General features: G+C 34.6%; 1 protein-coding gene across 4 annotated transcripts in view; it reads right to left on the bottom strand.

Moving 5' to 3' along the window:
* The window catches only part of LOC117174831 (multidrug resistance-associated protein 4-like), a 146,080-nt gene that overhangs the window by 39,230 nt on the left and 78,859 nt on the right, over positions 1-27,991 (bottom strand). For 3 of the 4 annotated variants that reach the window (XM_033364210.1, XM_033364211.1, XM_033364212.1), the window contains one exon: positions 7,835-8,026. In XM_033364210.1, coding sequence (XP_033220101.1) covers positions 7,835-8,026 — 192 coding nt within the window. Of the gene's footprint in view, positions 1-7,834; positions 8,027-25,053; positions 25,173-27,991 lie in introns of those variants that run through there. The other variant, XM_033364213.1, reaches the window with a different exon arrangement.

The following is a 27,991-nucleotide window of genomic DNA, read 5'->3' as shown; positions in this document are numbered from 1 at the left end:
GCGCATACTTTGAATAAAATATTTGTTATCATTCTCTTGAAATAAATGTGTTTTTTTCTTGAAAAAATACCGGTTTCATATGTATACACCTGGTATGTGTCAATTTCAGGTGTTCCCCCTACCAAGGACAAAGCTTGTAACACGGAAATCCGGAAAAATTCCTGTGTGACGAAGATGTACAGCAGCTGACGCTGCTCATCATTTCATAGCTTAGTTGCCCCAGAATATTAGCAAATCTTTTTTTTTCCGGGTTGTAATAAAGGTTTTCCTTAAATCTACATCGAAAAATCTTCAAAGAATCTATGAATAATTATTTCAGTAGAATGTTTTTAATGATTTTGTAGTTTAACTACAGTGTAATTTTAGAACAAGTGTACTTTCATATAATGTTTTATATAACCTAAAGCCAAAAATCCTAAAGCCTAAAGCCAAAAATGAACATTAATATTCTAAAATAAATTCAAAATTCATATATAATATTTTTCATAGAATATATCACAATCAAACGGTTGAATTTTTGTTAAAAAGATTACCATTTCCGATGAAAATCAATATAATAAAACCTAAACCTGTTCAAAATAATAAGTTTAATTTTTAAATCAAATGATTTTTATTTAAAATAACCGATGTCTGGTATAAATCTAAAGATAATCATTAAAAATCTGAAAAACTTATGATTTTAATTATGAACATAATCACAAAACCTGCGGGACAGACTTGAAAGCTTTTAAAGTTTAAAGTTAATTCAATATGATGCTTGAAACCTCCTGCAATGATGTTTTAGGTATATAATTTCGAACGACCGCTAGCCTTGGCGGTGACAACAGTTACCTCTGGATGCTTCCTTAGAGCTACCATTTGCCACTCCACAGTTTTTTAGTTGCTTGCTTCCTGATGATCGAGAGAGTTTCTTACCACTGCGACAAGTGTTAAATAAAACCGCCTTTTGAGCTGCTGCCAATAACCTACTGACTCCTAAATATTTAAGATGTTCAGGGAATCTTGCATGCACATTATCTGTAGCTCAAATCACAATGGGATAAACAGATACATGATCAACAATCCTCCCTATAGTATTTACTTCATGCCTTAACTCGGTATACTTATGGACCTTGGTTGCATTAGTTGACTGAAAATTTCGGTTAAGTAGACAAGCAATGTTGATGATATAGCCTCTTCCACCTCGATTTTCTCGCATCGCGATGTTAGGTCGTTTGGCCGTATGTAATGATTCGTTTCGGTAGTAAAATCCCAATATAAGATGTAATCTTCGCTTTCTAAAACGGGCATTGAAAAGTATCTATAGAAAGGTATCTCTTGTTTTAAGAGTTCTAGATATAAGGCAAGTTGTTGACGTATAATGCCCGGCACATAATTAGTTCCGTGCGTATATTCCCTCTGAACCATTATGTGACAGCTGTCAATGATGTGCTAGATGGATTAGTTGATAGCTCTACATAATTGGCACCGGCCTACCACGTCTTGATGTAACACGTGTTTCCGATAATTTGTGCTGCTGATAACCTTGTTCTGTATCACAAAAACGAATCCTCCCATTTCTGGACACAGAACACCCTTTCCCAGCCAAATATTCTATGTCTCACTATCCACTTTATGTTGATCTAACGTTTTGAGATGCTCGTCGTAAATAGCTTTTTGCCTCCTATGTATTTCTGAATCCTCTATGGTTTATGCCCTGATATTTAAGGCTCCATCTGAGGACAAGTTTAAGGGCGTGTATTCTACGCGGACGATCTGTTTAACTTTTCTAGGTCGGTGGTAGACCATTTAATGAGCCCGAAGGAGTAAGTAAGGGCAGGGTTGGCATATGTGTTGATTGTCCTGATTTTGTTGGACGTGTTGAGAAAACTATCGTATGCTAAATACCCTTAGATTCAAGAATACCAAGATATTTATATGATTCGCCTTTATGCATTGCCTCGATGTGATTTTCGAACTCGTTCTCTAAGTCTACGGTCCCTAACTCCCCTCTGATTAAATGCACTGTTCTGCATTTATTTAGTCCAAACTTCATGTGGATATCATTGGAAAACTGCTTTGTGATATCGATCATTTGCTGCAGTTTTTGGACCGAACGAGCGTACAACTTCAGGTCATTTATGTACAGAAGAATATGGGTCACTCAATGACCATCCTCATTATCATGAATTCTGAATCCATAAGTCATGCCGTTTAGTGTTTTGCTCAATGGGTTCAACACTTAACAGAACCATAGTTCACTGAAGGAGTCTCCTTGACATATACCCGTCGGAATACGTATTGCTCTAGTTATCCTAGGTTGTCCATGATCAAAATAATTGATTCTTGTACCCCAGAGCTTTATCGCATGACTTAGAAAGTAAATAATATGTGGGCAGATTTTGTGAAGTTTTAAGACTTCAAGCAAATAGTCATGCGGCACGAAAGAAAACGCTTGCTTGTAGTCAATGTAAGCCATGCGTAAGTTTCTTTGATGTTTTTGAGTCTTCTGTTAGAAGTTTATTCTCGTCGCAATGAGAATATACCTTATCTGCAAATATGGCTGTAAGACATTCAAAAATTATTGGAAAACAGGCTATCAATCGAAATTCAGATTGATTTTGAGTTTTTTAGGTAGGGTATACGTAGTACCCTGGAGCATAAAGCCTGTCATCAGATCCGGGGTTCCAATGATTTTCTGAAAGCAGCTAACCAACGCATGAAGTGCACTCGTCAGGCACTTGTACCAGAATTTGTGTACCGTGTCTGGACCTGGAGCTTTCCAGTTACTTTCCTTTTTTAAAACCGCTGAAATATCTAAAGCTGCGATGTTTGTCAGCATCATTTTAGGGCTATTTCTTGTCTCTGTTCATCAGATTTCTGGTTCTATTTCCTTTTTGATATGGAGTTCATGGACACAATTTGCACCTTACTTTGCTGACAACCATATCCAGGCAGATCTTCCATTGTGGATGTCGATCCCTTGCTGGGACAAAGACTAAATTTGCAGCTCTAGTTCTGAGGCACAGCGTGCTAACGGTTGCCACAACTAAACAGTATCATACAACTCTATCAAATGTGTTCTCGCGTTGGTGTCGCGGTAGGGCTCGAGCTTTCCTCTCATGACTTTGACGGATATTTTGGCGGTAGCACTGCTACTGACAGGGTTTCCCATGCAAGATAGGTTGATAACGAATAGAAGAAGGGTCTAAAAAGAACAACAACACCCATAAATAATAATGGAGAGTATATTAAAGATTTTGAAACGCTTGTCGCTTCCCTGAGATCCTCAGGGCACCCATGCAGCCACAGCTGGGAGCCACAGCATACGGGATGGTGGTGAAGATGAGCTGCAAGATGGTCAGGCAGTTCTCACTAATCAAACAGGTAGCCAGGAAGAACATCTGCGACAGACGGTAAGCAATGGAACATCAACTGTGCCTGCTGAGGAAGCTTTGCCTAGCGTTATTTATTTGCAGCCAACCAGCTCGCCAGAAATACCGTGGGAGGACATCAAATGGAATATCGCAATGAAAGAGGAATTGGTACGTCCCTATTACAAAAGTGCGAAGTTTGAAAAGAAAATGTAAAAAGAATAAAATTTGAGAACCTGCACATCACAGAAACCCGCGCAATGGAGATTAAACATCAGGTTGATTTGGCGTTTAGGTTCATTTGTTCTTCCTCAACCTGTTGATGATCCAATACCACCACATCCTCCGGAGGCGGATGGCCTTATACAACCAGAGTCGAAAGCAAAGGGGACAAGTGTTTTAGCACATTGTAGAGACGCAGGGATGCTTTTCAGGGTACTAACCATTGAAAGCTGGGCACCTTCAGGAGCGCCGATAATAAGCACGAGCAGTTTAACAGAATATTTCGGATACAATCGTCGCAACTCCCTTATAAGGTCTCTATATTTCTCTTTCTTTTCATTCTCCTTCGCTATGTTGTTTTTGTCAGCTGGTGCTGAAAATTCGATGAAGAACATGGTTCGTTTCTCGAATTTAAGAAAAACCATGTCAGACCTCGAGGGTGCAACAGAAAGAATTGTCGAGAATATAAAGTTTCAGTATATGCGGCACTTCTCATTCCCGACAATTGACTCTATTTTAGTGGGAGCATTTAGAGGAGCGATATTAAGTGTAATGCCGTAAGAGTGACAGAGATGGCAATAAAGCACTTTTAGTGCCGCAGTGTGCTTTTGGATGTAGGTCGTTCCCGCATGAGTGCATACATGCTCACGTTGTGCATAGCACGCGCTGCAGCTATCATCGGGAATGAGTACTCGAGATACATAAGATTTGATGCATTTTGCTTAACCCTAATACTGAAGCTATTTCCGAGTGTTTCAGTAACCTCCTCCATGAAACCAATACAAATACTGCCAAGTAGTAACGGGACGGCAAGCATGTTCGTTGCAGATACTTTGTTCCTCACCGACAGTTCGGAAGACTAAATCTGCCGGATGAGACCTTTGTATCTGCTTGGGAGAATATCCTTTACAGATGTCACATCCTGAATGCAGCTCTGTGGCACGCCCAGGTATGTATAAGTCTCTTTAGCGCAAAGGTGTCATATAGCGCTTCTATCGACGATTTCAGGGACTTCAGGGATGTTATTAGGTTTTCCTTGCTTTAAATAAGCCTTGGCACATTTGTCTAACCCAAATTCCATTCCTATTTCCTTAGTATATCGTTTGACAATCCCTAGAGCTGGATGTAGTTACTTTTTGTTTTTAGCATGGATCTTAAGATCGCCCATGTAAAATAGATGAGTGACCTTGTACTTTCGATGTGCAGGTTTGCCGCAAAAGTAACCGTCAGAATGGCGAAGTGCTTGAGATAGTGGCAATAATGTGAGGCAAAAGAAAAGTGGGCTCATGGTGTCGCTCTGAAAGACATCTCTCTGAATGGCGACCTAGTCAGTTGTCACACGATTTTTTCCAGATGAGATAGTAAATCTGGTTTTCCAAAACGGCATCAATCTCTCTATACACCTCACGATTTTCTGATGAACCTTTAAGCTTTCGAAAAGACAGATGATAAGTATATGGGAGTTCGAATCAAAAACTTTCCGGTAATCAATCTAGGCCATCGATAGGTCACGCTGGTAGGATGCTACATCTTTGCAGACACATCTATAGATTTCGAAATTCATTCGATATGTTTAAACAATAAATTATTCCTTTGTTATAAAAATTTGTGCTGCGTAAACTGAATTCGTCATTTATTAAACTGAATTACCTACCTGTGAAGACTGATATAGTTTCTGAGAAGGGTAATGTTCGAAAGGTCAAAAAAAGTCCCTTGAATATGAATATATTGATTAGAATTTTCAAATCCTCGTTACCTTATGTTAAAACAATTTTTTAAAAGACTAATTTTGAAAAGAAAAAAAATGACTTGCAATTAAACATGAGTTTTTAACTTCGGAACCACAAAAATATTATTTTTCAGTTAAAAATAGTTGAACTTTCAACAGGAAGAAAGGCAGTTTTAACAAACAAAAATAAATTTCTCATAAAAAATTGTTTCAGTTTCAACCTAATAGTTAAATTTTTAAGAAAGAAATACGTCTTTGGCCTCCAATTGAATAGTTCAATTTTCAACCGCGAGTTATGAACTTTCCACCAAATTGATGAATTTTCCACCAACTATTGAATTTTCAATATAAACAGATGACTTCGCAACAATAAATAAAACAATTCACATTTAAACCAAGAAAAAGAAAGAAGCAGTAAAATAATTTTAAGTTGCTGGGATCCAGTCAAGTGAGAGGGTTCGCAGTACAAACCTAGCATTTTTTTGAAAAAGACTATAACGCAGGCGCTTGATTCCGCCGAAACAATAGGCCCCCGACGGCAGGGTCAAGAGGCTGGATGCGAACTGCACACGGTGTGCCTGAACATGGGTTCAATGACAAAAAATTTCATTACAGATATTTGAACGGGAATCGATTAGTACATTAAAACGAAGGATGTGTGCCGAATTTAAACAATTTTCCGCGGGCCATTTCGAAAAAAAGGGCGTTTGAAATTTAAAAATATCCAATTGTCAAATTAAAATAATTTACTACTTAAATTATATTTATTGTATTCATTTAACTATATTAGTATCGTTTCATAATCATATAATTATATTAAAATGCACACAATGTTGAATTGTTTCTAATTTTTGTAAATAAATCTCTTAAAAAATGAATGATTATAAAATAATTACGAAATAATTTAATTATATGCGCATAAATTACAAGGGTTATATTCTCGAACTGCTCTTAATAAATTCTCAGGATACTTAGCATTTGTATAAGCTCCTTTATATTTGGCCCAAGTTGTTTTGAAATCGGCATGAACAGATGATATGCACTGCTCACTAAAAAATCCCAGGGCTTTGCCTGTTCTGCGACAGAAATGTAATATATGAAAAAACACTGCATGAACTTTTGGTGTAATAGATATCTCCACGTTACAGTAGCTCTCAGGATACTTAGCATTTGTATAAGCTACTTTATATTTGGCCCAAGTTGTTTTGAAATCGGCATGAACAGATGATATGCACTGCTCACTAAAAAATCCCAGGGCTTTTCCTGTTCTGCGACAGAAATGTAATATATGAAAAAACACTGCATGAACTTTTGGTGTAATAGATGTCTCCACGTTACAGTAGCTTTCTTTAAATGCAGAAATATTATTTTCAAAGTTTGCTTTTAAATCTTGAGAAAGACAAGAATCTATAACTGCTCGAAAGTCTTGAAAACACTTTACGTATTTAAGGCATTAGATACAACAAAAACTACGTTAAATGTCTATTTCATTTAACAGTATTTTACAAGAGCGTAGAATCTTTTCATGCCGATTTCAAAACAACTTGGGCTAAATATAAAGTAGCTTATACAAATTCTAAGTATCCTGAGAATATTTTAAAAGCAGTTTGATAATATAACTCTCGTCACGTTTGAAATAGAATAATAGAATAGAAAAATGAACTTTATTTGTTTCTATAAATTTTTATAACTAATTAAATATGATTTTGTTATATTAGTGGATACCTTTTGTATAAGATATATACAATAATAATTAATGTAAAATACTTATATCTGTTAAATCTAATAAAAAAGCTCGTTTGAAAATGAGTTTGAAATGAGTTTGAAATGAGACTAATATAGTTAAATGAATACAATAAATTTAATTTTGTAGTAAATTATTTAAATATAATATTTTAAAATTTCAAACGCACTTTTTTCGAAACAGCCCGGCGAAAATTGTTGAAATTCGGCACAGATCCTTCATTTTAATGTACTAATCGATTCTCGTTCAAATATCTGCAGTGAAACTTTTTTTTATTAAACCCATGTTCAGGCACACCGTGCACGTTGTAGCTTTTACCCGCTGCCGTTGACTTGCGTCCTATGGTTAGAATCGACGCGACGGGGGCCTAGTTGACTTGCCTCCTCGCCCTCTGCTCATTCAATTCCTTTTTACTTGTCGCGTTACTCATTTTCTTGCACCTATTAATTCCCTAATTTTCCCTTCGCACTTTTTCCAGGGTTAGGATTGGCAGCGTTTGCGACCAGTTAACTTTAAAATATCGAGTAAGGATTTCGTTGTTGTTTATTTTACGGAACTAGAGGTATTATGAGGGTACTCGATATTTGATTGTATGTATATGATAGCTTAGGTCTTTTAAATAAACATCAATGTAGATTTGAAAAAGATGTTTCGTTCTTTTTCCCGTGAGACATCCATACATTTATTTTATATTTTTAACAATTAGATAATAAACAAACAAACAAGCATTTTTGGATTATTTATTTTTATCTTAGATAGCCTCAATTTAAGTGTTAGAATACTTACTTGAATTCCTTGAACTAGTTCGTTCATACGTTGCACTCTTTTATCAGTTAACGGTGCTATTTTAGCCCTTAAATTGTTACTAACATATGAAAGACAAACTTGAACTGGGGTAGAAAGTATTATTAAAGCAGTAATTGTTGAAAGTGTTGAGTATCCCACGTATTGCCACATAATCCATCCAATTAGAATCACCTATTAATTAAGAAAGATCTGGTGTTATACATGCCTTTAGTTACAAGTTTTAATTAATACGTTCATGCTGATTTGACCAAAAAAGGTATTTTTATCAAAATAAAATTTGCTTTTTCTCCTTGAGAATAATGGGTATGTAGAATAAATATGTGGATCTTTTAACTTAGTATGACTTAATATGTCAATATGCGGAAAGCAGAAAAAACCAAATATAAAGGCTTACATCGATTTCAGGTTAAGGGCATGTGACACCGTTAAATACCTATATTACCGAACTCACTTTATCAGTTCACTGAATGTTTTTTTTTTGAACCTAAGACTTTTTTTTGTAAATAGAATATCGAGCTGAAACTTTGGGAAATGTAGTAGAGTACAATAAAGTACGTTTAGGTTCTGCATTTCGGTAGGAACTTCACTGAAAATTATTATATCTTTTTTCTGAACTTCGACATTTTTTGAACGTTCGAACTTTTTTTATACAAAAAATATCTGTCTCAAACTTTGAGAAATGCAAGAACCGAAAGAAAACCACGTTAAAGTACAAAGCTTAATAATAAAACATGTAAAAAAATATATTTCAACAATCAATCAACTCAAATTTACTATCGAATATTATATTTCATATTCAAAATATTCAATTGAACATTAAACGTATCCGAATTTGCTGATACAGACTATGATTGAGATTTTCTAACTACATTTTAATTCTATAATTTACCTTTCTACCTCGTGCATAATGTTAATAGATTGTTATGCGGCTAAAAGTATAAGCCAACATTTGTAATAATTTCATTCAAATATTTTTTTACAATCATGCAACTTATTCACGATATCGTAAAGACAGCGAAACGACATGGACATAGGACGTCGTAAAGTTGTCGTAAAGATATCGTAACGATGTCGTAAAGACGTCGCCAAATTTTGTGCCCACTGGGTTACCACTAACCTACTTTCATGTTGATTTCTCATATTATTTTAAATTGATTCTTCATATTTTACTTTCGAAACAAAATCATTTTTTGTTTAAAAAATGGGCAAGCTTTTCCGACTTTCGAAATTTGATCGGATGATTTCATCTCTAACGTCAGAGGAGTAAGCTTGCCGAGATGCGGATGTGACTTCTTTCACACACCTTTTTATTGCTTGAGTATGACATGGACGATGAAAAATGTCTTCGGAAATAAGATGCGTTACGTCCTTTGTTATGAAATCGGTGAGATTTTCAATTGCTGTCGATCTAGTTAATAGTGGTTCCAAAATGTTGCGTTTTTCCCAGTCGATGAGTTCCCTGTAGTCTTTTGCGTTAACATTCAAGGAAGGAACCTTGAATTTTCTTGATTTTGATTTCCCAGTTGATTGTCTAGCAGAAATTATTCCAGACCCTGCGAGCTTGCGAATTTTCTGCCGTTCGTCAGATAGCATAACGACAAGAAGTTTTTCTGGATGAGCAAAGTAGGCATTATTTTGTATTATTTTTTAAATACATTCAGCGAGATAGTCCTGCAGTAAGCACTCATTGAAATGCTTTTTTAGAGATGTTTCGGAGCATCTTTAGTAGATGGTTAAAAATTAATTTCTAAACGCATTGGGACATATACTCTTATTATGAATTGAACTAAAACTCTTAACTCAAATGATGGATTCTCTGTCCCAATATAAGTTCGAAGATTTCTACTCATCCTAGTTATGCATCTGGCGCTCAATAATTTCCCTGGACTTTTTAGATTAAGATCTTCAGAAAAATCTCCTTCTTTGATAAAATTACATATATCTAGCAAGTACTTTTGATTAGAACTAAGATCACGAGGGTCAACTAAAAGGAGAATTAGCACTGTCGACAGCATCGAAGTTTACAACCGAAAGTTCTTCACAAGAAGCTGAGCTTTTTCCGATTAGACCAGAAAAATCGTTAGGACAGGAAGTTCTTCCATCAAGTTTTGTTGACAAAGCTTCAAATGTAGCGCTTTTACCCCATTCTAATTCTAGCAATCGAATTATACCTGCGTGTTTACTAGTGTTCGTACAACGGCCACCACAACCCACAATAATCTATATTGGATGTATTCATTTCTTTGACAAAGAGAAACTGAAGGATATCATGTGTAGTCGTTTTTGCATCAGAAGAAGATGAGGATATGTGTCCTGAATAATTACTTCCAGGTTCTTCAATAATAGAAGTAAGTTCATTTCGTTTTGTTGTTTGCCGTGTTTTTCCTTTTTTGTTCTATCCATTACATTTGTTTCATATTTCCTTCCATCCAAGTAAAAGGCCTTTATTTCTGAAGCCAGAGAGAGCTGCTTTTTCTAAAGTTGATGACGAGTATTTGTTCTTTCCCGATAGAGTTTACACTTGTCAAAAAGTAAAACTTTTCCTTCCGGAATGCACTTACTCACGTCGTGTAAAATTGCTGAAGCTAGTAAAGCAGCAGACCTGTATACGATGGCGTATCTGTCACAGACTTTTGAAAATGTTGAACAGTTCAATCTTGTCTGATCTGTAAATTTATTCTTATAAGAGAACTATGCATCCTCAACATCTTCTTGGGCGGAATGGTAATCGTCTTTAACATTGTCATCCATAATTGAGCCACAGTAAGAACTTTCACCTTCATTTTGCACCTTCTGATGCCTTCTTTGAATAACTTTTTCACTTTGATCTTGAAGTACATCAGTCATCAGCACTCCGATTGTACTTCATGATGATCGTATTTCTCCGAATCAATTTTCGGAAGAGACGTAAATGAGTTTCTCATTCGCCTAGAAGATCGCTGATTTAAGAGAAACACTATGGCAGCTTCAGAAAGATCTATCGCAAAAGTGCATGAAACATTATCTTACTTACAAGCCGCAATATCAAATAATTTTGATTTATTTGATATACGATGTTTATTGAATATAATGCGAAAAAGAAATAATGTTTAAAATTAATGTTTTCTGGCTCTCTAACATGCTCGCGATTAGACATTCAAAACTGAATTGAATTCTTTTTCTGAAAAAGCAGTTAGGAGAAACAAAATGTAAAGAAAAGCCTGGTGAATCATGGTGCAATGGTAAAATGTAAACAAAACCCTCATACACTCAAAAATTACAATAAATCATGTCTGTTTTTATTCTAGGGATTAGCGGGCGGGCCTTGAATGCATCAAAGTATCATCTAATATTAAAAAAAATAAAAAGTTTAGATTTTGCTCATTGTTGAAACTACAAATGATTTCGGTTCAAAAATTAAACACGATGTCCAAATTGAAACTTATGTCAGAAATCAGCATAAAAGTAATACTTTAATAATTTAATAACATTATAACAAGCTAATATGTGTTTCGACTATTTTTTTATTGGATTTTATTCAAAATATATTTTAAGAAATATATAATACTCGTATGATGGTCACATGGTTGATAAGTCACATAAAAAAGTGATGCCTACTTTTCTTACTCAGAAAAACATCTTCCCGCTATGCTATGTGACGAAAGGCAGAAAATCCATAAGCTTACAAAAGACTACACGCAACTCATCGTCTGGGAGAAGTGCCAAGTTTCGGAACCACCATTAACTAGATCGATGACAATTAAAAATCTCACCGAATTCACACCGAAGGACGTAACTCATCTTATTTCCAAAGACATTTTTCATCTTCCATGCCATACTCAAGCAGTGAAAAGGTGTTTGAAAGAAGTCACATCCGCATCTCGGCAAGCTTACTCCTCTGACGTTAGCGATGGAATTATCCGATCACGATTCGAAAGTCGGAAAAGCTTGCCCATTTTTAAAACGAAAAATGATTTTATTTTAAAACTAAATTAGGACAAATAAATCAAAACTAATGTCAGAAATGAACATAAAAGTAGGTTATTGGTTATACTTTGATGAATAGCGAAAATATTGAATTCTGGGTTTTTTTCAATCATCTACGTTATTCTGGGAGAATAAAAATTATTTAAATAACATCCTCACTGTAGGAGTGTAAATCTAGGTACACTCGAAAACATTTTTACCTTATTTAGACACCGAGAATTAATTTTGTTATTAAATAAAGAGAAATATATCACTTTTAGATATTTTCTTGTAATCCAAAAGCTTCCAAATACTTTTTAAACTTCTCTTTTCAATTACATTCAGTACAAATAGATGTAAACATACTGAAATAAAATAATGAAAACCCTAGTTACTATCTATTACAATTTTATATTGAAATGTTAGTCACCCCCGAGCACCCCGACAGGTAGTTCGTATCTACGGTGCAGCCCGAAGCGGCGTGATGTCACAGAGGAGACGCTTTTACCACTGCTACTGCTTTCCAAAAGAAACAGTAGGAGACACGGTTCCTGCCGAAACATGTGTTCTCTCAGTAAATTTCCCCGCGTTAGGTATATCTGGTGTACATGTATTCTGTTTCAACACGGCCTGATGCTGAAAACGCTCTGAGTTTCTACAGGTCACGCAGTCCGGTTGCAGTTACTGTGCGTTTAAAAGAAAACCTGCACGTTGTAGTTGCGATCTGCTGATTGTGTGCTTATATTATGTATCAACCCGGCCTGACGCTGAAATGCTGCAGCATGAAGAAGGTGATAAATATTGGTCATTCGATATTATTTGTCTACTTTATAAACAAATTTTATTTTAAAAATTCATACTTTGGTCATTTATTGACGGAAAGTAATTGTTTTCTCTCTGGTCGTCATCAAATTACATAAGTAGTGATGTTGAGTTAGGAAAATTGTCAACCGATATTATTTGTTTATTTTATACACAAATGAATATTTTGACCTTTTATGGACAGAAAGTGACCCTTTTTTCTTTCTTATCTTCCTTAAATTATAATAGGGGTTATTTTTATTGAAACAGACTTGTCATTCGATATTATTTGTTTATTTAACAAACCAAATTTTGTGAACAAATGCATAGTTTGGAAATTTATATGCAGAAAGTAATTTTTTAAATTCTTAACGCCGTCAAATTAAATAAGTGGTGATGTTCAGTTATGAATAATTGTCATTCAATATTATTTGTTTTTTTTTATGAACAAATTTCATTTTAAAAATGTATAGTTTGTCCATTGGAAAGTAAATTCCCGATTCAGCCCATTGTGCGTCGTTAATTTATACTCAAATTTATAATATATTTTATTTACAACTTTATTTTTAACTTGTAAAATGAAGCCATTTTTTGTCCAAATTAAACCTCAAATTAAAGTTTTAAAAATTGCGAAAATTTTGAATGAAAATACATAGATTAAACAACAACGACGGCCGCAAAACCCGCTTTCTTCATTTTCTTTGTTCTCCTTTATTTTGTACAAAGTTTAAATAAAGAATAAAGATTATTTACCTTAGTTTACCAACATTATTTTTTTTTGGTTTTATTAAAAAATTCTAATACTTGTGAATGAAGAGCGAATTTGAGCTACTATGACGTTAGCGCGATTGTTAAAAACTTAAAAAATTCAAAGCTTTCACACAACAATTTTTTTTAATAAAGTTTACACAACAAAACTTTCTAAAGTTGAAAAATAACTTTATCTTAATTTTCATTGTTTGAAATAAAAAAAAACCATATTGTAGACCTTTAAAATCAAATATTCTAAAGAAACTTTCAAAATACAAAGTATTTGTAAATATCAATTTTTTTATTCGAAAAGTCTTCCAGAAAGTTCGACATTTCAGGCTCAGGTAAAAAAAATTTCTATTGAAAATTTAAATAATTTTTTAGTAGTTTCAATTTTATAACGCTGAAATTTCATGGTAAACGCCAAATACTCAATTTTTCCCTTTTATGAGTTCAAACTTTGCAATTAAAATTAGAATAATTGAATTTCAAAAAGTATAATTGACATTTCAAAAATTGTTATTTTTTGAACGATTAAATGCACTGAAAGTAATAGAATTTTAAACGTTTTGAGTGGAAGAAAGCTGCAATGCCAAAATACTTCGCGAATACATTTTTTTTTAGGTTTACATGTATGTCGAATTTGTTTAAGCTTCAAATTCTGAAGTATACAATTTTTTAATATTTCCCATTTAAAACTACTTCTTATTTCGGACGTTGCTTTTAAACAATTCTATCTTGCAGGATTTAAATTGAGAATGTTTTCATTTTAAATAATGCGAATAAAGATGAATTTATTTTTACTTTCCAAAAATGTGTCTTATAAATTTGTACATTAGATCATAATTTTTAAATTTAATAAAAATTTAGATTTCTAGAATTTCATATACTTTTACTTTGAAATAGTCAATTTAACTCTCAACTTTTTGTTGTTAAATTGTATTCTTTAACTTTATTTTGTTATTAAATTTTAACGACTCATCACTCACTAAATAATAATAGACAACATAATAGAGGATAGGTCAACCTCGCCGGTTTTTTCTAGCAGTTATACAAGAAAATTTCTTTTGAATAGAAACAAAATTTTTTTTTGTGTTTACCAAATTAAATTGGACCCGGATGTCGTTTAGAACAAAATTTTAAAAAACTGAACATTTTTTACAGTTGAAATTATGAAATTGAGACTATGATGATATTTACTTAATTCTATTAAGACCAGTGTATCGGTTTGATCACTTTTCAAGGCAAGAGTAACGTTCTGAAAATAAAAAAATTCTTTTTTTTTGCTTATGCATTGTATGTTTTAACTTGATATACCAAGATCCATACCTTACATCCTGCGTGGAAATTGTTTTTTTACATGTAATGTATCCCAATAACCTCCTAGATGACTTTCCGTTCAAACGCATAAATTACGTGCACCAGGTATCCAATTTCTCAATTTATCCGGAGAAATTCGGTTTCTGTTTTACATTTAATGTATCCCGATAGCCCCCCGGATATCTTATCTTTAAAACAAGCAAGTGAATCGCGTGCGTGAATCGTGTGCACTAGATATACGGATCCAATTTCCTCAAGAGAAAATGTTGTTTTTTCACATTTTTTATATCCCCAAAACCTCTAGGAAGACTTGTCGTTATAACGCAACAATCTGGTGCACCAGGTATGCAGATCCCATTTCTTCCAGAGATCTTAGGTCCTTTTTTTGGATTTAATGTATTCCATTAACCTCGCGGATGACATTTCGTTAAAAGGCATCAATTGGGTTATCAGGTATCCAGATCTCATTTTTTTCAGAAAAATTAGGTTCTTTTTTTAGATTTAATATATCGCGATAACTTCCCGGAAGACTTTTCTTCAAATAGCATGCCTTGTTAATAAAAAGCATCAATTAAGTGCATCGGGTGTGTGAATCAGGTGCAGCAGGTATACATATTCAATTTCCTCCGGAGAAATGTTCTCTTTATTACATTTCATGTATCTTAAAAACCTCGAAGAGGACTTGTCGTTACAACGCATCAATTGCATGCACCAGGTGGCTCGATCCCATTTCCTCCGGGGAAATTGGGTTTCTTTTTAGATTCAATGTATCTTGATAACCTCTTAGATGACTTGTCATTAAAAAGCATCAATCGGGTGCGCCAGCTATCAAGATCCCTATTTCTCCAGAGAAAATGGGATCTGGATACCTGGTGCACCCGATTGATCCTTCTGAATGAAATGTCATCCGGGAATTTATCAGGATACGCTAAATATAAAAGCAAGCCTTACTCCTCTAGAGAAAATGAGATCTAGATATCTGGTGTACCCGATTGGAACTTTTTCATAACAAGTCATCCCGTATATTACGGGATGCATTAAATCTAAAAAGAGAACACAATTTATCCAGAGGAAGTAGTATCTAAATGAGTGGGACGATGGTCGTGGGGACTAAAGCGTAGGCTTTGGACCCATTCCTTCGGCTTGCGGGTTCGATTCCCGCCTCGCATTCTGGAAGAGTCTCGGTGGCCCATGCGGTGAACACTAGCCTAGCAAGGGAGTTGTTCATCTGCGGAGAGTCGTGGGACCGGTACCTCTAGAGAAAGAGGTTTTCTCTAAGTACTTAAGGCTGTTGCTCTTGCTGGTTCGGAACCCACCTTAAACTGTAGGTCCCCCTTCCACCACCAAGTAAGTGTGTGGAGGGTGTGTAAAGGAATAGAGAAGGTGTAAGAAAAATGTAAACCCTTAGGGGACACATTAGAAGCTTCCATTCCATTAAGTAGTATCTAAATACCTGGTGCAACCGATTGATGCTTTTTAATGAAAAATCATCCTGAAGGTTTTTAGTACACATTAAATGTAAAAGAAAAAAACCATTTTGTCGGCAGAAAGCGGATACGTATACCTGCTGCACCCGATTCACACACCTGATGCACTTGATTGAAGCGTTTTAAGAACAAGACAACCGGGAGGTTATCGGGATACACTAAATATAAAACAGGAATCAAATTTCTCGAGAGAGGATGAGATTGTGATACCTGGTGCACCCGATTAATGCTTCTTAACGGCATGTTATGCGACAGGTTATGGGATACATTAAATTTAAAAAAGGAACTCAATTTCTCTAGAGGAAATAACACCTCGATACCTGGTCCACGTGATTGATGTTTTTTAATTAAATCTCATCCAGGAAGTTATGGGGATACATTAAATTTAAAAAAAGAACCCAATTTATCCAGAGGAAATGGGATCTCGATACCTGGTGTACCCAATTGATGCTTTTTAATGATAAGTCAGCTGGGAGGTTATCACGATTAATTGAATATAAAAAAAGAACTCAATTTCCTCGGAGGAAATGGGATTGGTCTATCTGGGGCACGCAATTAAAATGTTTTAACGACAAGTCGTCTTTGAGGTTTTTAGGATACATTAAATGTAATGAAAAAAATATTTCGCCGGAGGAAACTGGACAAGTATACCTGCTGCACCCGATTCACGCACCCGATCACTTGATTGTTTTGAAGACAAGACATCTGGGGGGCTATCAATACACATTAAATCTAAAACACGAACCCAATTTCTCCGGAAAAGATGAGAAATTTGATACCTGGTGCACAAAATTTATGCGTTTTAACGGAAAGTCATCCAGGAGGTTAGACATTACTGTCAGGCACTAAAAATGATTTATAAAACATTTGTTCACATCGTTCAACATTTATATGTATTGCCGAACTATGTTACGCATATCACTTTAAAATTAAACATTTTTGTAATATTTCGCTTTGAGTATTGCTATTTGTATTTCCAAAAAACTTTGATTTTTAGTTAGTGAAAATTTCGATTTTTGGGTCAAAATTAATGATTGTATTCATTAAATTTTTTATCAGAATAGCGGTTATTATTTCTTTTTTTATTCTTGTAAACTAATGTAGTTTTCCTTTTTGTCATTGCTTTGCATTTGGGACGCTGGATCAAATGATGATCCAAAGTTGTGCAGGGCTCGGTTCCAACTTTTATTTCCAACTAACATCCGTGCATGCATCCCCTCCCTCCAGCCTTGCACTCGTTTGTTCCGTTTTTACTCGGAGAATCGGTATATTGCGTTTTTACTCTGAAGACATTTTGTTTCATTATGACTCGGAAGCTTTGTTTGTTCCCTTATTACTCCGAAAAATCTATGTTCCACTTTTACTCCCAAAATTTACATATTTTATATACATGCATCTGTTGACAGTTATTAAATGCCTGTCTGCCGATTGTTACATAAGAGTCTCGGTACTTAATGATCATGTAGTAGTCGGGAACTATTGATATGTGGAATTTATTTATTTGTTTCTCCTGGCGGACCGAAGAAACCGAATGAAGCCTCTACAAAGTACCCGTAAAAACCCCTTTGGGTCCACATTCGGTTCCGTTTTAAAAAACTAAAAAAAACAGCAAAATCAACTTTTAAATTGTTTAAATTCGGATTCTTCGTTAAAATTTGCATTACAAAATCACAAAGTAATCGCGATACTTTTTCTTGCAGCATTAAAAACTAAAAAAAAATAAAATACCTATCTTTCACATGGGCCGAAGGCGACTTCAAGTGCATTTTCTTTTAGTAGCAGTTAATAAGCGTTCCGTCGGTAACTTTAAAAATTTCTTCTGGATGCTAGCGCCACGCAGTGGAAACCTCAGACAACAACGCTGCGATGCAAGTGAGAGAGAATCTTATTTTAAAACTTCGCGTGCAACATACTACTTGAGCGATTATGGATGCGCTTGAAGTCACCTTCAGCAGAAGTTAATGCCATTTTTTAAAATTTTTACGCTGCGAAAAAAAGTACTGCGATTACTCCCTGAGTCAGCATGTTAACGCATAGGGTAAGTTGTCTCGAATTCTATAATGGTTTCTTTCAGAATCATATGTTTTAAAATTTGTAGGTGTACTATCCCGCGCTTTCGTAATACTAATTTGAAGTTGAAAAATCTATCCTTTGCTGCAACACTCAGACCGTAAGTGATGGTTCTTACAAACTATCTTTCGGCATTCTACTTAGCTGCTATCCATTTATGGTCCGTTGACGGGGGGTCTGAGATTGATTTGAGTACTTTTGTGTAATGTAATACGCTAGCCATAATAAGGATAGCGGCAATGGCTTTAATCCGGTTTTCGGTGGATATCATATTGATAGCTTTAACCATTTTCCCCTTTTCATGAAACAAGTATCCTTTTAAAAAGGGCCTATCCAAGCGGGTCTACTTTTTTAGGGTTAGTATTTGCAAAAATTTTTACTGTGACCCCAGGTATGCCGTATGTATCTAGGCATATTTTTTTATTGGATTTCAGAGGAATGTCTGGTATAATTTCCTCAGCTTGGTTTTTGATTCTTGTCATTTTCTGAAGTTTACATATGGGGAATAGTTTGACGTACTTTTTAATGTTTTTATCCATACCTATTCATTTTATAATTCTCTTCGCTTTTCCAATGGTATTCTTTTCCCCAAGATTTTTCGCATGTTCTTTTTTAATTATATTAGTTCTTTCTTTTTTCGATAATTCTCGAGTATTGTTAAAGCATAGGAGAAATCCTAAGTATGGATACAAGTTAGATGCGTATTTCATCATTTCATGTATCAATTCCTTTTCTATTGGTTTAAAAAGTGGGTCGCCGTATATAAATCTTATTAGTATTAATTTTTTTGCTGAGAGTGTAATGGTTGAACTAGCCCACTTTTCGTAACCAATCTGCTTAATTATATGTTGGCATGTCTTCTTTGTTTAGTACTTTTTAGAATCTTCCAACAGCTTTGGGTTTTGTTTTTTGTTTTCCTTGCGTTGGGTTCAATCACCTTGTCACAAAATCGTTGTAAAATTCGTTTTGTTGAAGTGTTTCGGATCCAGATGAATTATTGGGATTTATTGGGATCCCCGTTAATTTCTGCTGACTCGTACATTTTTCTGACTCAGATTTCAATTTTTTCTTTCACTGTTCAGTCTTTGATTATAGTGCGGCGTTTAACTGTTGTACCCAAAATTTATGTATTTGATAGCTCATCGTCGGTTGTTAAATCTATACCGTCTAGCGATTGTTATAATATATCGTTAGTCTGGATTGCGAATATTCTCGATAACCACTCTGCTACTTTGTTTTTGTTTTCTTTAACATATTTATTTTTGTACTTATATTCCCTTGACTGTAATCGCCATCGTAAAAATCTGAAGCTAGGGTATTTCACAATAGTTCTAGTTCTGAACTAGTTCACACTAGTTCTAGTTCTGAGCGTAAGTAATTGCATTTTGATGGTTTTCATTTCAAACCTAATCTTTTTAATCTTTCCAGAACTGCCACTACATGTTGGTTATGTTCTTATGTTTTTCCGAACATTACAACCTTATCAATGTGAATTAAACATTCTTTCACAATTAGTCCTCTGAACGCATTGACCATCATACGTTCGAAGGTAGCGGAAGCGTTTTTGAGACCAAATGACATTTTGTTATATTCAAAATGCCCGTGTATAATTTAGGGGGAACCTGCACAAAGGTCGTCCTGGCCGATATCTTTATTAATCTGACGGTAATATACCACCATTCTAAGCTTTCCTCCTTTTTTAGAGAATGTTCATAGTGGGAATCTCCTATTATACCTTTTTCAGTAATTCACTTGTTTCGTTCAATGCTAATTTCTTGTGTTTCTGAGGTAGTTTATTGGATCTTAAGTTTATAAGTTTTCCGGAAATCAGAATTATTTCATGTTCAGTTAGATTTTTACAGGGCGGGGGTCTACATCTAGAGTAAAAACTTCTCAGTATTAAGTCAAGATTTCTTTCAATCCTTCTCTTATTTCTGGTTCGATGTTTTTGGATCAGGCAATTTTGAAGTTTTTCCTCTGATATTTTTCTGGGTTTCGGGGAATAGTTATAATATGGTATATTCACTATATTATAGTGCATTTTGTCTAGTGCTTCAGGCATTTCTTTTTGATTTTATATCCAAATTACTTGATTTTCATGGTCAGCTACGTTGATTTTGCAGATATTTGTCGATTTTCCTGATAGGTAGTCTCCCCACAAATGTAATGTCAGTTTTAATTTGTTGATTATCAAATCAGTTTTAGAATCAGATTAGTGGTTTCTATCTACTCATAATTTGTTTAATGATCCGGCACTTCTTCTTCCATGTATTGATTGTCATTTTCCGGACAATCAATATATTCTGCTTGGTCCTAATAATTTATGTTTTCCTAGATTTCCTTCGTTGTCATCTCCTTCCTTTATAAAAATTCTTTTTGGGGTTTCTGATGTTGCTGTAAAGTTTTTACTTCTAGTAGTCTTTTTTGCGGCTGTCCAAGTAGACAATTTTGGGGTTTAAAAAAATATTGGGATGCAAAATGACCGGGTTTTCCGCCCTCGTGGCAGAAAATTTTCAATCTTTCGCTCAGTGAAAAATTTGAGTTTGATCCTCTTGCCTGTTAGAGTGCATTATTTTCTGATGGTCTCGTTTTTATTAGTTGGGACTTTAATTTAGCAGGTTTTATACATATTTGGCTTTGTCTAATTATTCTATCTTTATTCTTTCCCCGTTGCCAAGCTTCTGCTTCCAATGCTTCTTGCAGGGCTTTGGTTAGTGTAGTTGGTCTTATGGGTCTAACCTGTGACGAAATATCGCCTTTTAAATTCATTATGAATGTTTTTATTGTGTTGTTGTTTTCTATCTCTATGGCCATTTTCCCATTTTTTCCATAAGGTAATACTGCTTGTTCTGCCTTCATTACGTCCTTATAGGCGTCTCTAAAAAGAAGGATAAAAGTTTAGACTATGTTTCCTCTCTGTCTAATTGCATCCAACTTAGCTCTCCGCAATTAAATTGAGCTTTGTGTTATCGGGTTAGTTTCTAAAGCAAATTACTATTCTTTGTAACTGCCTATTAAGATGTGTCATATAGCTTGTTTGGCGTAATCTGTAATTTTTGTCATCTATTGTCCTATTCCTCGTCTAGGGCTCAACGCTTGGGTTTCTCATCATAGTTACTGGATGGGATCCAAATTTAATAAAGAATCCGGTACTAAGTTTGTTGGAGATTGTGCTCTCGATGACGGGTGAGTGTTGTTGTGTGAGGTTATTGTCGTAAGAAATAAATGAATCAAGGCATCTGATGTATCAAAAGTCTCGTCAGTATCGTAAGTCGCGTAAACAACAACGTTGTTATTTGGATATTTTGCGTATGCCTGCGGAGAATGTATTGATTCCGCTCCTGTTATCTGATACGCGTCATAACGGTTTACTCAGGACGCTTAGGCAGTGATTTCTATTATTTTTGAGGAACGGCAGTTCTCTGGAGCACCTTACTGGAATTGTAAAAATTTTCCTCGTCTAACGTAAAATTCACTTTGATTTCACGTTCGTCTCCTTTCTTCGGCAGCAAGGAATTCATATTCTCTTTGCAAGTAGATACGATTTGCTTTTTGTTTTTTATTTAAATGCGTACTGTATCTAAATTCGCTGGATGGTTTGATCCTCTCTGGTTTGGAGCTGGGAATTCGTGGAGTTCCTCGTTGTTGACCTGCATTTGGGCCCTTGTCGATTACTGGTCGCCAATCTTCCAAGCGTTGTTAAACAGATGCGTCTTCCGCCTAACGTTGTATAGTGGTTACTCAGTTTAAAAGCTTCTTTTAACCACAGATTTCCTACTTTTCAAGTTGTCGAGTCACCCATAGGAAGGTCCGGAGTTTAAATGAACTTCGTAAAATTGTTTCCTTTCTCGCTCTGAATGAAGTTTGCAGAGTTCCTTCCCAGGGTTCTTCACGAGAAGTGCCTTAATAAGATTTCTCTTTTGTCTATTCGTAGATAGAGAAACCCGAGGCGCAATCCTGGCAGGATCGTCGAAATGTTAAGTATAAAAATTCCTAATCAGTTTTGTATCACTTCCAGGTGGTAACAATCAAATTATATACAATTATAGTCATGTCTTTGTAAATATTTGTTTGTGTTGTAACGTACAAGGAAAATATGGAAATGGCGCATTACGTGGGATCGGAGTATTAATGCAAATATTGAACACCATATTCTTGCTTTATAGAATAATAATATTACTCGCTTTCCGAGAATCTGAATCGGCCTGAAAAAGCCACCACCGAGGGGCTACTTATTACGAAATCTGGATATTTTAAAGCTGTAAATGCGATAATTTGTATTGAATTCTTATAGAGATTTATAAGATTTTGTAAAAATTGCCGGGTGTTTCCAGATTGTCGATGTTGCTCCCAATCAGAACTCACGTGTTGGATTTCTTTTGAATGCTAGACTGCTAAGAGATTTCCAAGAGTTCCTTCAAGACTTGTCTTAAGATTTTTCGCTCAGCAATCTAACATTTCTTAATGTTTAGCTTCTCGGGCTGGACTAATGGACTTCTAAACAATTTTCACTCAGAAAGATTCAATGTGAATATAATTAAGAATAAAATAATTGTATGTAGCAGACTTCGAACTCAGTAACATTGTTTAGAAGTATATTCGTCTTGCCTTTCTGAAGACGTTTAAGATTCTGGGAATACGCGTAATATTATTATTCTATTAGGCGAGAATAGGATGTTTACTGCTTACCTTATTTACACCACTCAATTAAGACCGTAGCTAGGGGGGGGGGGGGGGGGGGGGGGGGGTGATTGCGTTTTGATTTTTCACCCCCAAATTCTTGAAATATGTACATAATATACATACAGTATGAGGAAAGAGTATGGGAACCCCGGAAAATCTCAGAGGGTTGGTAATTAAAAAAAAATTGTTAAAGTCAAGTCTTATGTAACTTTCAACGAGAAATCCAGTGATGACCTTAGATTTGACCTTGAGGCTCACTTTCAAGATCATTTCAAGGTCAACTTTTTTTAAAATGAGAATCCATACTTTTGATATCGGAAATCGAAAGAGCGTGAAATTCTACATTAAAATAAGCCTTGAGGTCCAAGGAAGACGTGACCTCTAGAGGTCAAATAAAAGTCATATTATGCTTGCAAGAATATCGCGCATAACAAGTGGTTAGAAAAGAAGGTTAATGACAGGTGATAAGTAAATTTCATGAAGAATTCAATCATGACCTTATATTTGACCTTGGACCTCGCCTTGATGGTCATTTTAAAGAGCTTTTTCTTCGTGCGAGAGAAAATCAGGTCAGCTGCGTAGCAACAGTCACAGGTACTATGACAACCATTTCATTACACGTCGAAGCACAAAATTGTTGAAACCATACACTGGGGGGTTTTCGGGGTCGCTGATCACGTATTTGAGGTTAATTTTGCGGTAAAGCGTCCCTAGTGGGACAAGGATGCCCCACTGGGGGTAAACTTTCACGTTAATGACTTGTAATTAACCTTGTTTTCTAATCACTTTTTATGCGCGATTTTCTTGCAAGCATTATTTGACTTTTATTTGACATCTAGAGGTCACGTCGCCCTTGGACCTCAAGGCATATTTTAACGTAAAATTTCACGATCTTTCGATTGCCGATATCAAAAGTATGGGTTACCATTTTTAAAACAGTTGACCTTGAAATGACCTTGAAGGTGAGGTCTAAGGTCATCACTGGATTCATCGTTGAAAGTTACATAAGACCTGACCTCAACAATTTTTTTCATGACAAACCCTCTGAGGTTTTCCGGGGTTCCCATAGTTTTTCCTCACCCTGTATACTCTCCTGTGTGTTTCTGCATATCCCCCATAATTTTTTCTTGATGTCACCTTTCCCGAAAAAATTTTCTGGATACGGCCTTGCATTCAACGTAATGTGTCATTTCCACATTTTTCTTGTACGTTACAAGACAACAAAAATGTACAACGACTAGTCTATAACTGTATACGATATAATAATGAGTTATACAATTATTATAATTTACGTCAAGACAAGGTTTGTAAATAACTCGATAAATAATTTTAAAGATAATTTCAAAATTATCTTTTGCTCTTAAAGAATCAAAATAAATAGGCTTAGTGAATACTTAATAAGAGGGAGTTCACAGCGGGATCCTTTTATTGCTTATACACCTTTCTTCTTCCGAGATTAGGTTTAATGTTCCAAGAAGAATTCAACAGTTTATTAAAGTGACAGTAATATTTTTATATTCACCAATCATGTGGACTGACAAATAAGCAAAATAAAATGGAAAATCACTAATTTGCATTTTTCATTCCCTATTGAAACGAAATCCCAAGAACGATTCAGGCAAAAATGTCAGGCTGGATAACACACATTTTAGTGAATTATCAGTCTTTATTTGAATGATTTCATCTCTAGAGATTACCGTGAAGCTTTGGGTCCTTTTATATGGTTTAATTTGTGGCGTTCGCACTTGGACGATTCCGAAAAACAAAAGATAGTTCAGAAGGGCTTGATTCTTATAAAGTCTTCATGAAACTAATCCCTTTATACACTGGAAATTTTTGTTTATTTATTTACATGTTTTATTTATCCGTTACAGCTTATTCATTTATATATTTACATATGTACAGTAATGTCCAGGATGGTGAATCTAAAAGTGCTATCTGTTTTTGCACATCTTGTGTAGTTTACAAGATACTTACAGAACGTTATGTATTTTTAATTTATCAAGGCTGATTTGATATATTTGTAATTTTATAGATCCTTATATTCTGATTTTGTAACTTTAATATCCCTTGCTTCAAAATGGAAAACAAATGTTATTTTTGTATTTGAAGGTCTTAAATATTTCCTTTATTATTACTTACAAAGCTTGGCTACCAAAACTTGCTACAGGAACTCGATCTTTCTGAGCCGTTGGCTAGCACAGATAAGACTAAAATACAGCCAAAAGAGTCCAAAGGTAACCAACCATCTTAACCAGGGGCCCTTAGTCTGTAAACACGTCCGAATCATAAAATTTAAACAAATATATTTGAAATTATCCAGTGGCGGACTAAGGGGGGGGGGGTGTAGATAGCGCTGTGACTTAGTCCCCGAAACACGAGTTTCCCTTTTTGGCTGAACGTGTGAAAAAATGTCATTCTATGGTAAATTTTGTCTCTCGATGTCCCGGCGAAACTTTATTTCCTTACTGATCGCTAATCAACGAACAGAGGTATTTAAAAAAACTAAATACTATTATATTAAGTAGTTATCGATCAATTGACTTTTTAATAATAGCATGAGGACTAAATCCTACGACTCATTTATGTAAGGTATGTACCAACCTATTTCGGCATGAGTTTAAAGAGGCTGGTAGCGCTAGTAATAAGCAAACGTCAGCAAACAATTCCAACCTTTGGGGCGCCATTTACTGGGACATTTTAAGGGTGCTGGTTAAATTCGACTTTGAATTATTTTTTCATAGGTACGGCACTGACTCAAAATATATTTTTGTTACGAAGGATTTTCTTTCTCTTGTTCGCAAATCCTTCGGCAAAAAAAAATATATATATATATATATATTCGTGTAAATTTTGGGTTTGAGAAAAGCGCGTACACAAGGGGGAGGTAATTTCGGTATGAGTCCTCCTCCCCATGAAATGACAAAAAATAATGAGGGTTTTCAAGTCTTTCACGAAAGTTATGTAAAATTTAAATCGATCAACGATATCGACTTAAAACGATAAATTTAAATTTGGATTGATATATGGGACTAAAGAAAAAGAATAGGAAGAATTCAGCCAAGAGTATGTAGAACGTGGTGTGGAAAGTTCTTCTCGAAGGATTTGTTTATTTTAAAGTCATTCACATTCTTATGTTTTTTCAAACTCTGGAACATTATTTTACCAAAGTGGATTCTGCTCGGATTTATTTACAAACAAAAGGGAACACTCTTGATATGAGTTATAATATAGGCTATATTACTTCATCTCGTTGAAGTAAGGGATGATTTCATCGTAAGCTACTGCTTTTGGGACTTAAAAATGCCAAGAACTCGATATCGAAATTGATAAACAAAGACGCAGGAAAAAAACTTTAACTGGATGAATGTCCAACGGATTACCATTTGATTACGCAAGAGGAACTTCATAGTCCAATGTATGAGTGCTTAGATTATTTTGTTTAGGAACTTCAAGAAAGGTCAATGCGGTGAAAACAATTTTCGATACTTTTTAGGTCTCTCAATTAAAGTTTATCTCGCTTTTCGAAAATTGATCCTAGTGTACAATAATTTTTATTATGAACAGATTCTTCAAGAAGTAAAAAGGTTACAAAGATATATTAGAGGGACTGATACGACAACTGAAGCAGCTACTCCACGAAAAACGAAGGATATGTTCCAGTTTATAATTACGTGGGAGTTTACCAAATCTGTATACAATCTTTGTCTCATTTTCAAGTTTTTTTTAGCACTACGTTTATCTATGGCTTCTTGCAAAACAAGTTTTTAAAAATTAAAATTTGGTAAAAAATTACTTCAGATAGTCAATAAGTGATAAAAAATTAAATAATATCGCGATTTTGTCGATCGAAAAAAATTGTATCCACATTAAATTTTGTCAAAGTGATTGACAAGCAATTTTGTCGGTGTCTGTCTGTATGTCTGTCTGTATGTCTGTTTGTCCTTATGTATGGTTACCTGAATGTTATAGCCACGTTAACTTTTGAAGGATTTGTCCAATCGAATCCGCATTTCATACACTTCTGAAAGTCTTCAAAATGAAGGTTAAGTTCGTTAATCAGACATGTCTAATAAAAATCAAAAAATTAAGAGCATTTTCAAAATTTTGACAATTTTTTGTTCAAATTTTATAAATTTTTGTCAAAGTTTCTTATAGATGGGTAAAAGACTTGCAAATTATCTGAATAAAAGTTTTTATTTTAATGAAAATTAGAAAAGTAACATATTTTTCAAAAATTTTCAAAAAATAGAAAAAAAGTATTTTTTGCATAGATCCAAAAACTTCATTCAAAATTTTTACGCCATGCCAAGTATATTTTACAACTATTCCAGCCGAATTTTTCGATTAGCCCACAATTTAAAAAATTAGAGCATTTTCCAAACTTTCACATTTTTTTAAATTATAGAAATTTTTATCAAAGTTTCTTTTATATGGGTAAGAGACTTGAAAATTATCCAAATAAAATTTTCAATTTTGATGGAAATTAGGAAACTTATATACTTTTCAAAAATTTGAAAATTTTCAAAAAATAAAAAACATTTTTTTTATAGATCCAAAAATTTCATTCAAAATTTTCGCTAGATACCAAATACATTTCAAAACTATTCTTCCCGAATTTTTCGGAAAGAATAGTCCACAATTTGAAAAATTAGAGCCTGTGCAACCAAACTGGTGAGCGCGAAGCGCGATTATCGCAATGAGAATGTAATCGTCAAGGCCGTAGATGCTTCGAGAACCCTCTTTAATGTCAAATAAAAAAAATTAAAATTTTTCAGCTCCACTTTATGATTGTAGTTTATGAAGGGTTTGAATTACAGTATTTGATATAATTTAATATACGTATATATACACATATATATGTACGAGGGTAGTTCAATAAGTCCTTAGAATGAAGTATAAAAACAATTTTTTTTGGGTAAATTTTTTTTTTATTTTTCAACATAATCTCCTTGGAGCTCTATGCACTTGCTCAATTGCTTTTCAAGTTTTTTTAATCCTTCAGAAAAGTGCGTTTTCGGAAGTTCCTCAAAATAAGCATTTACAGAGGCAATGACGTCTTCGTTGTCTGGAAATCTCT

Source organism: Belonocnema kinseyi, chromosome 6 (assembly GCF_010883055.1).
Source record: "Belonocnema kinseyi isolate 2016_QV_RU_SX_M_011 chromosome 6, B_treatae_v1, whole genome shotgun sequence".
Classification (NCBI taxonomy): Eukaryota; Metazoa; Arthropoda; class Insecta; order Hymenoptera; family Cynipidae; genus Belonocnema; species Belonocnema kinseyi.
The sequence above is the reverse complement of the archived record's forward strand: the minus strand, read 5'-3'. Positions and strand labels throughout refer to the sequence as shown.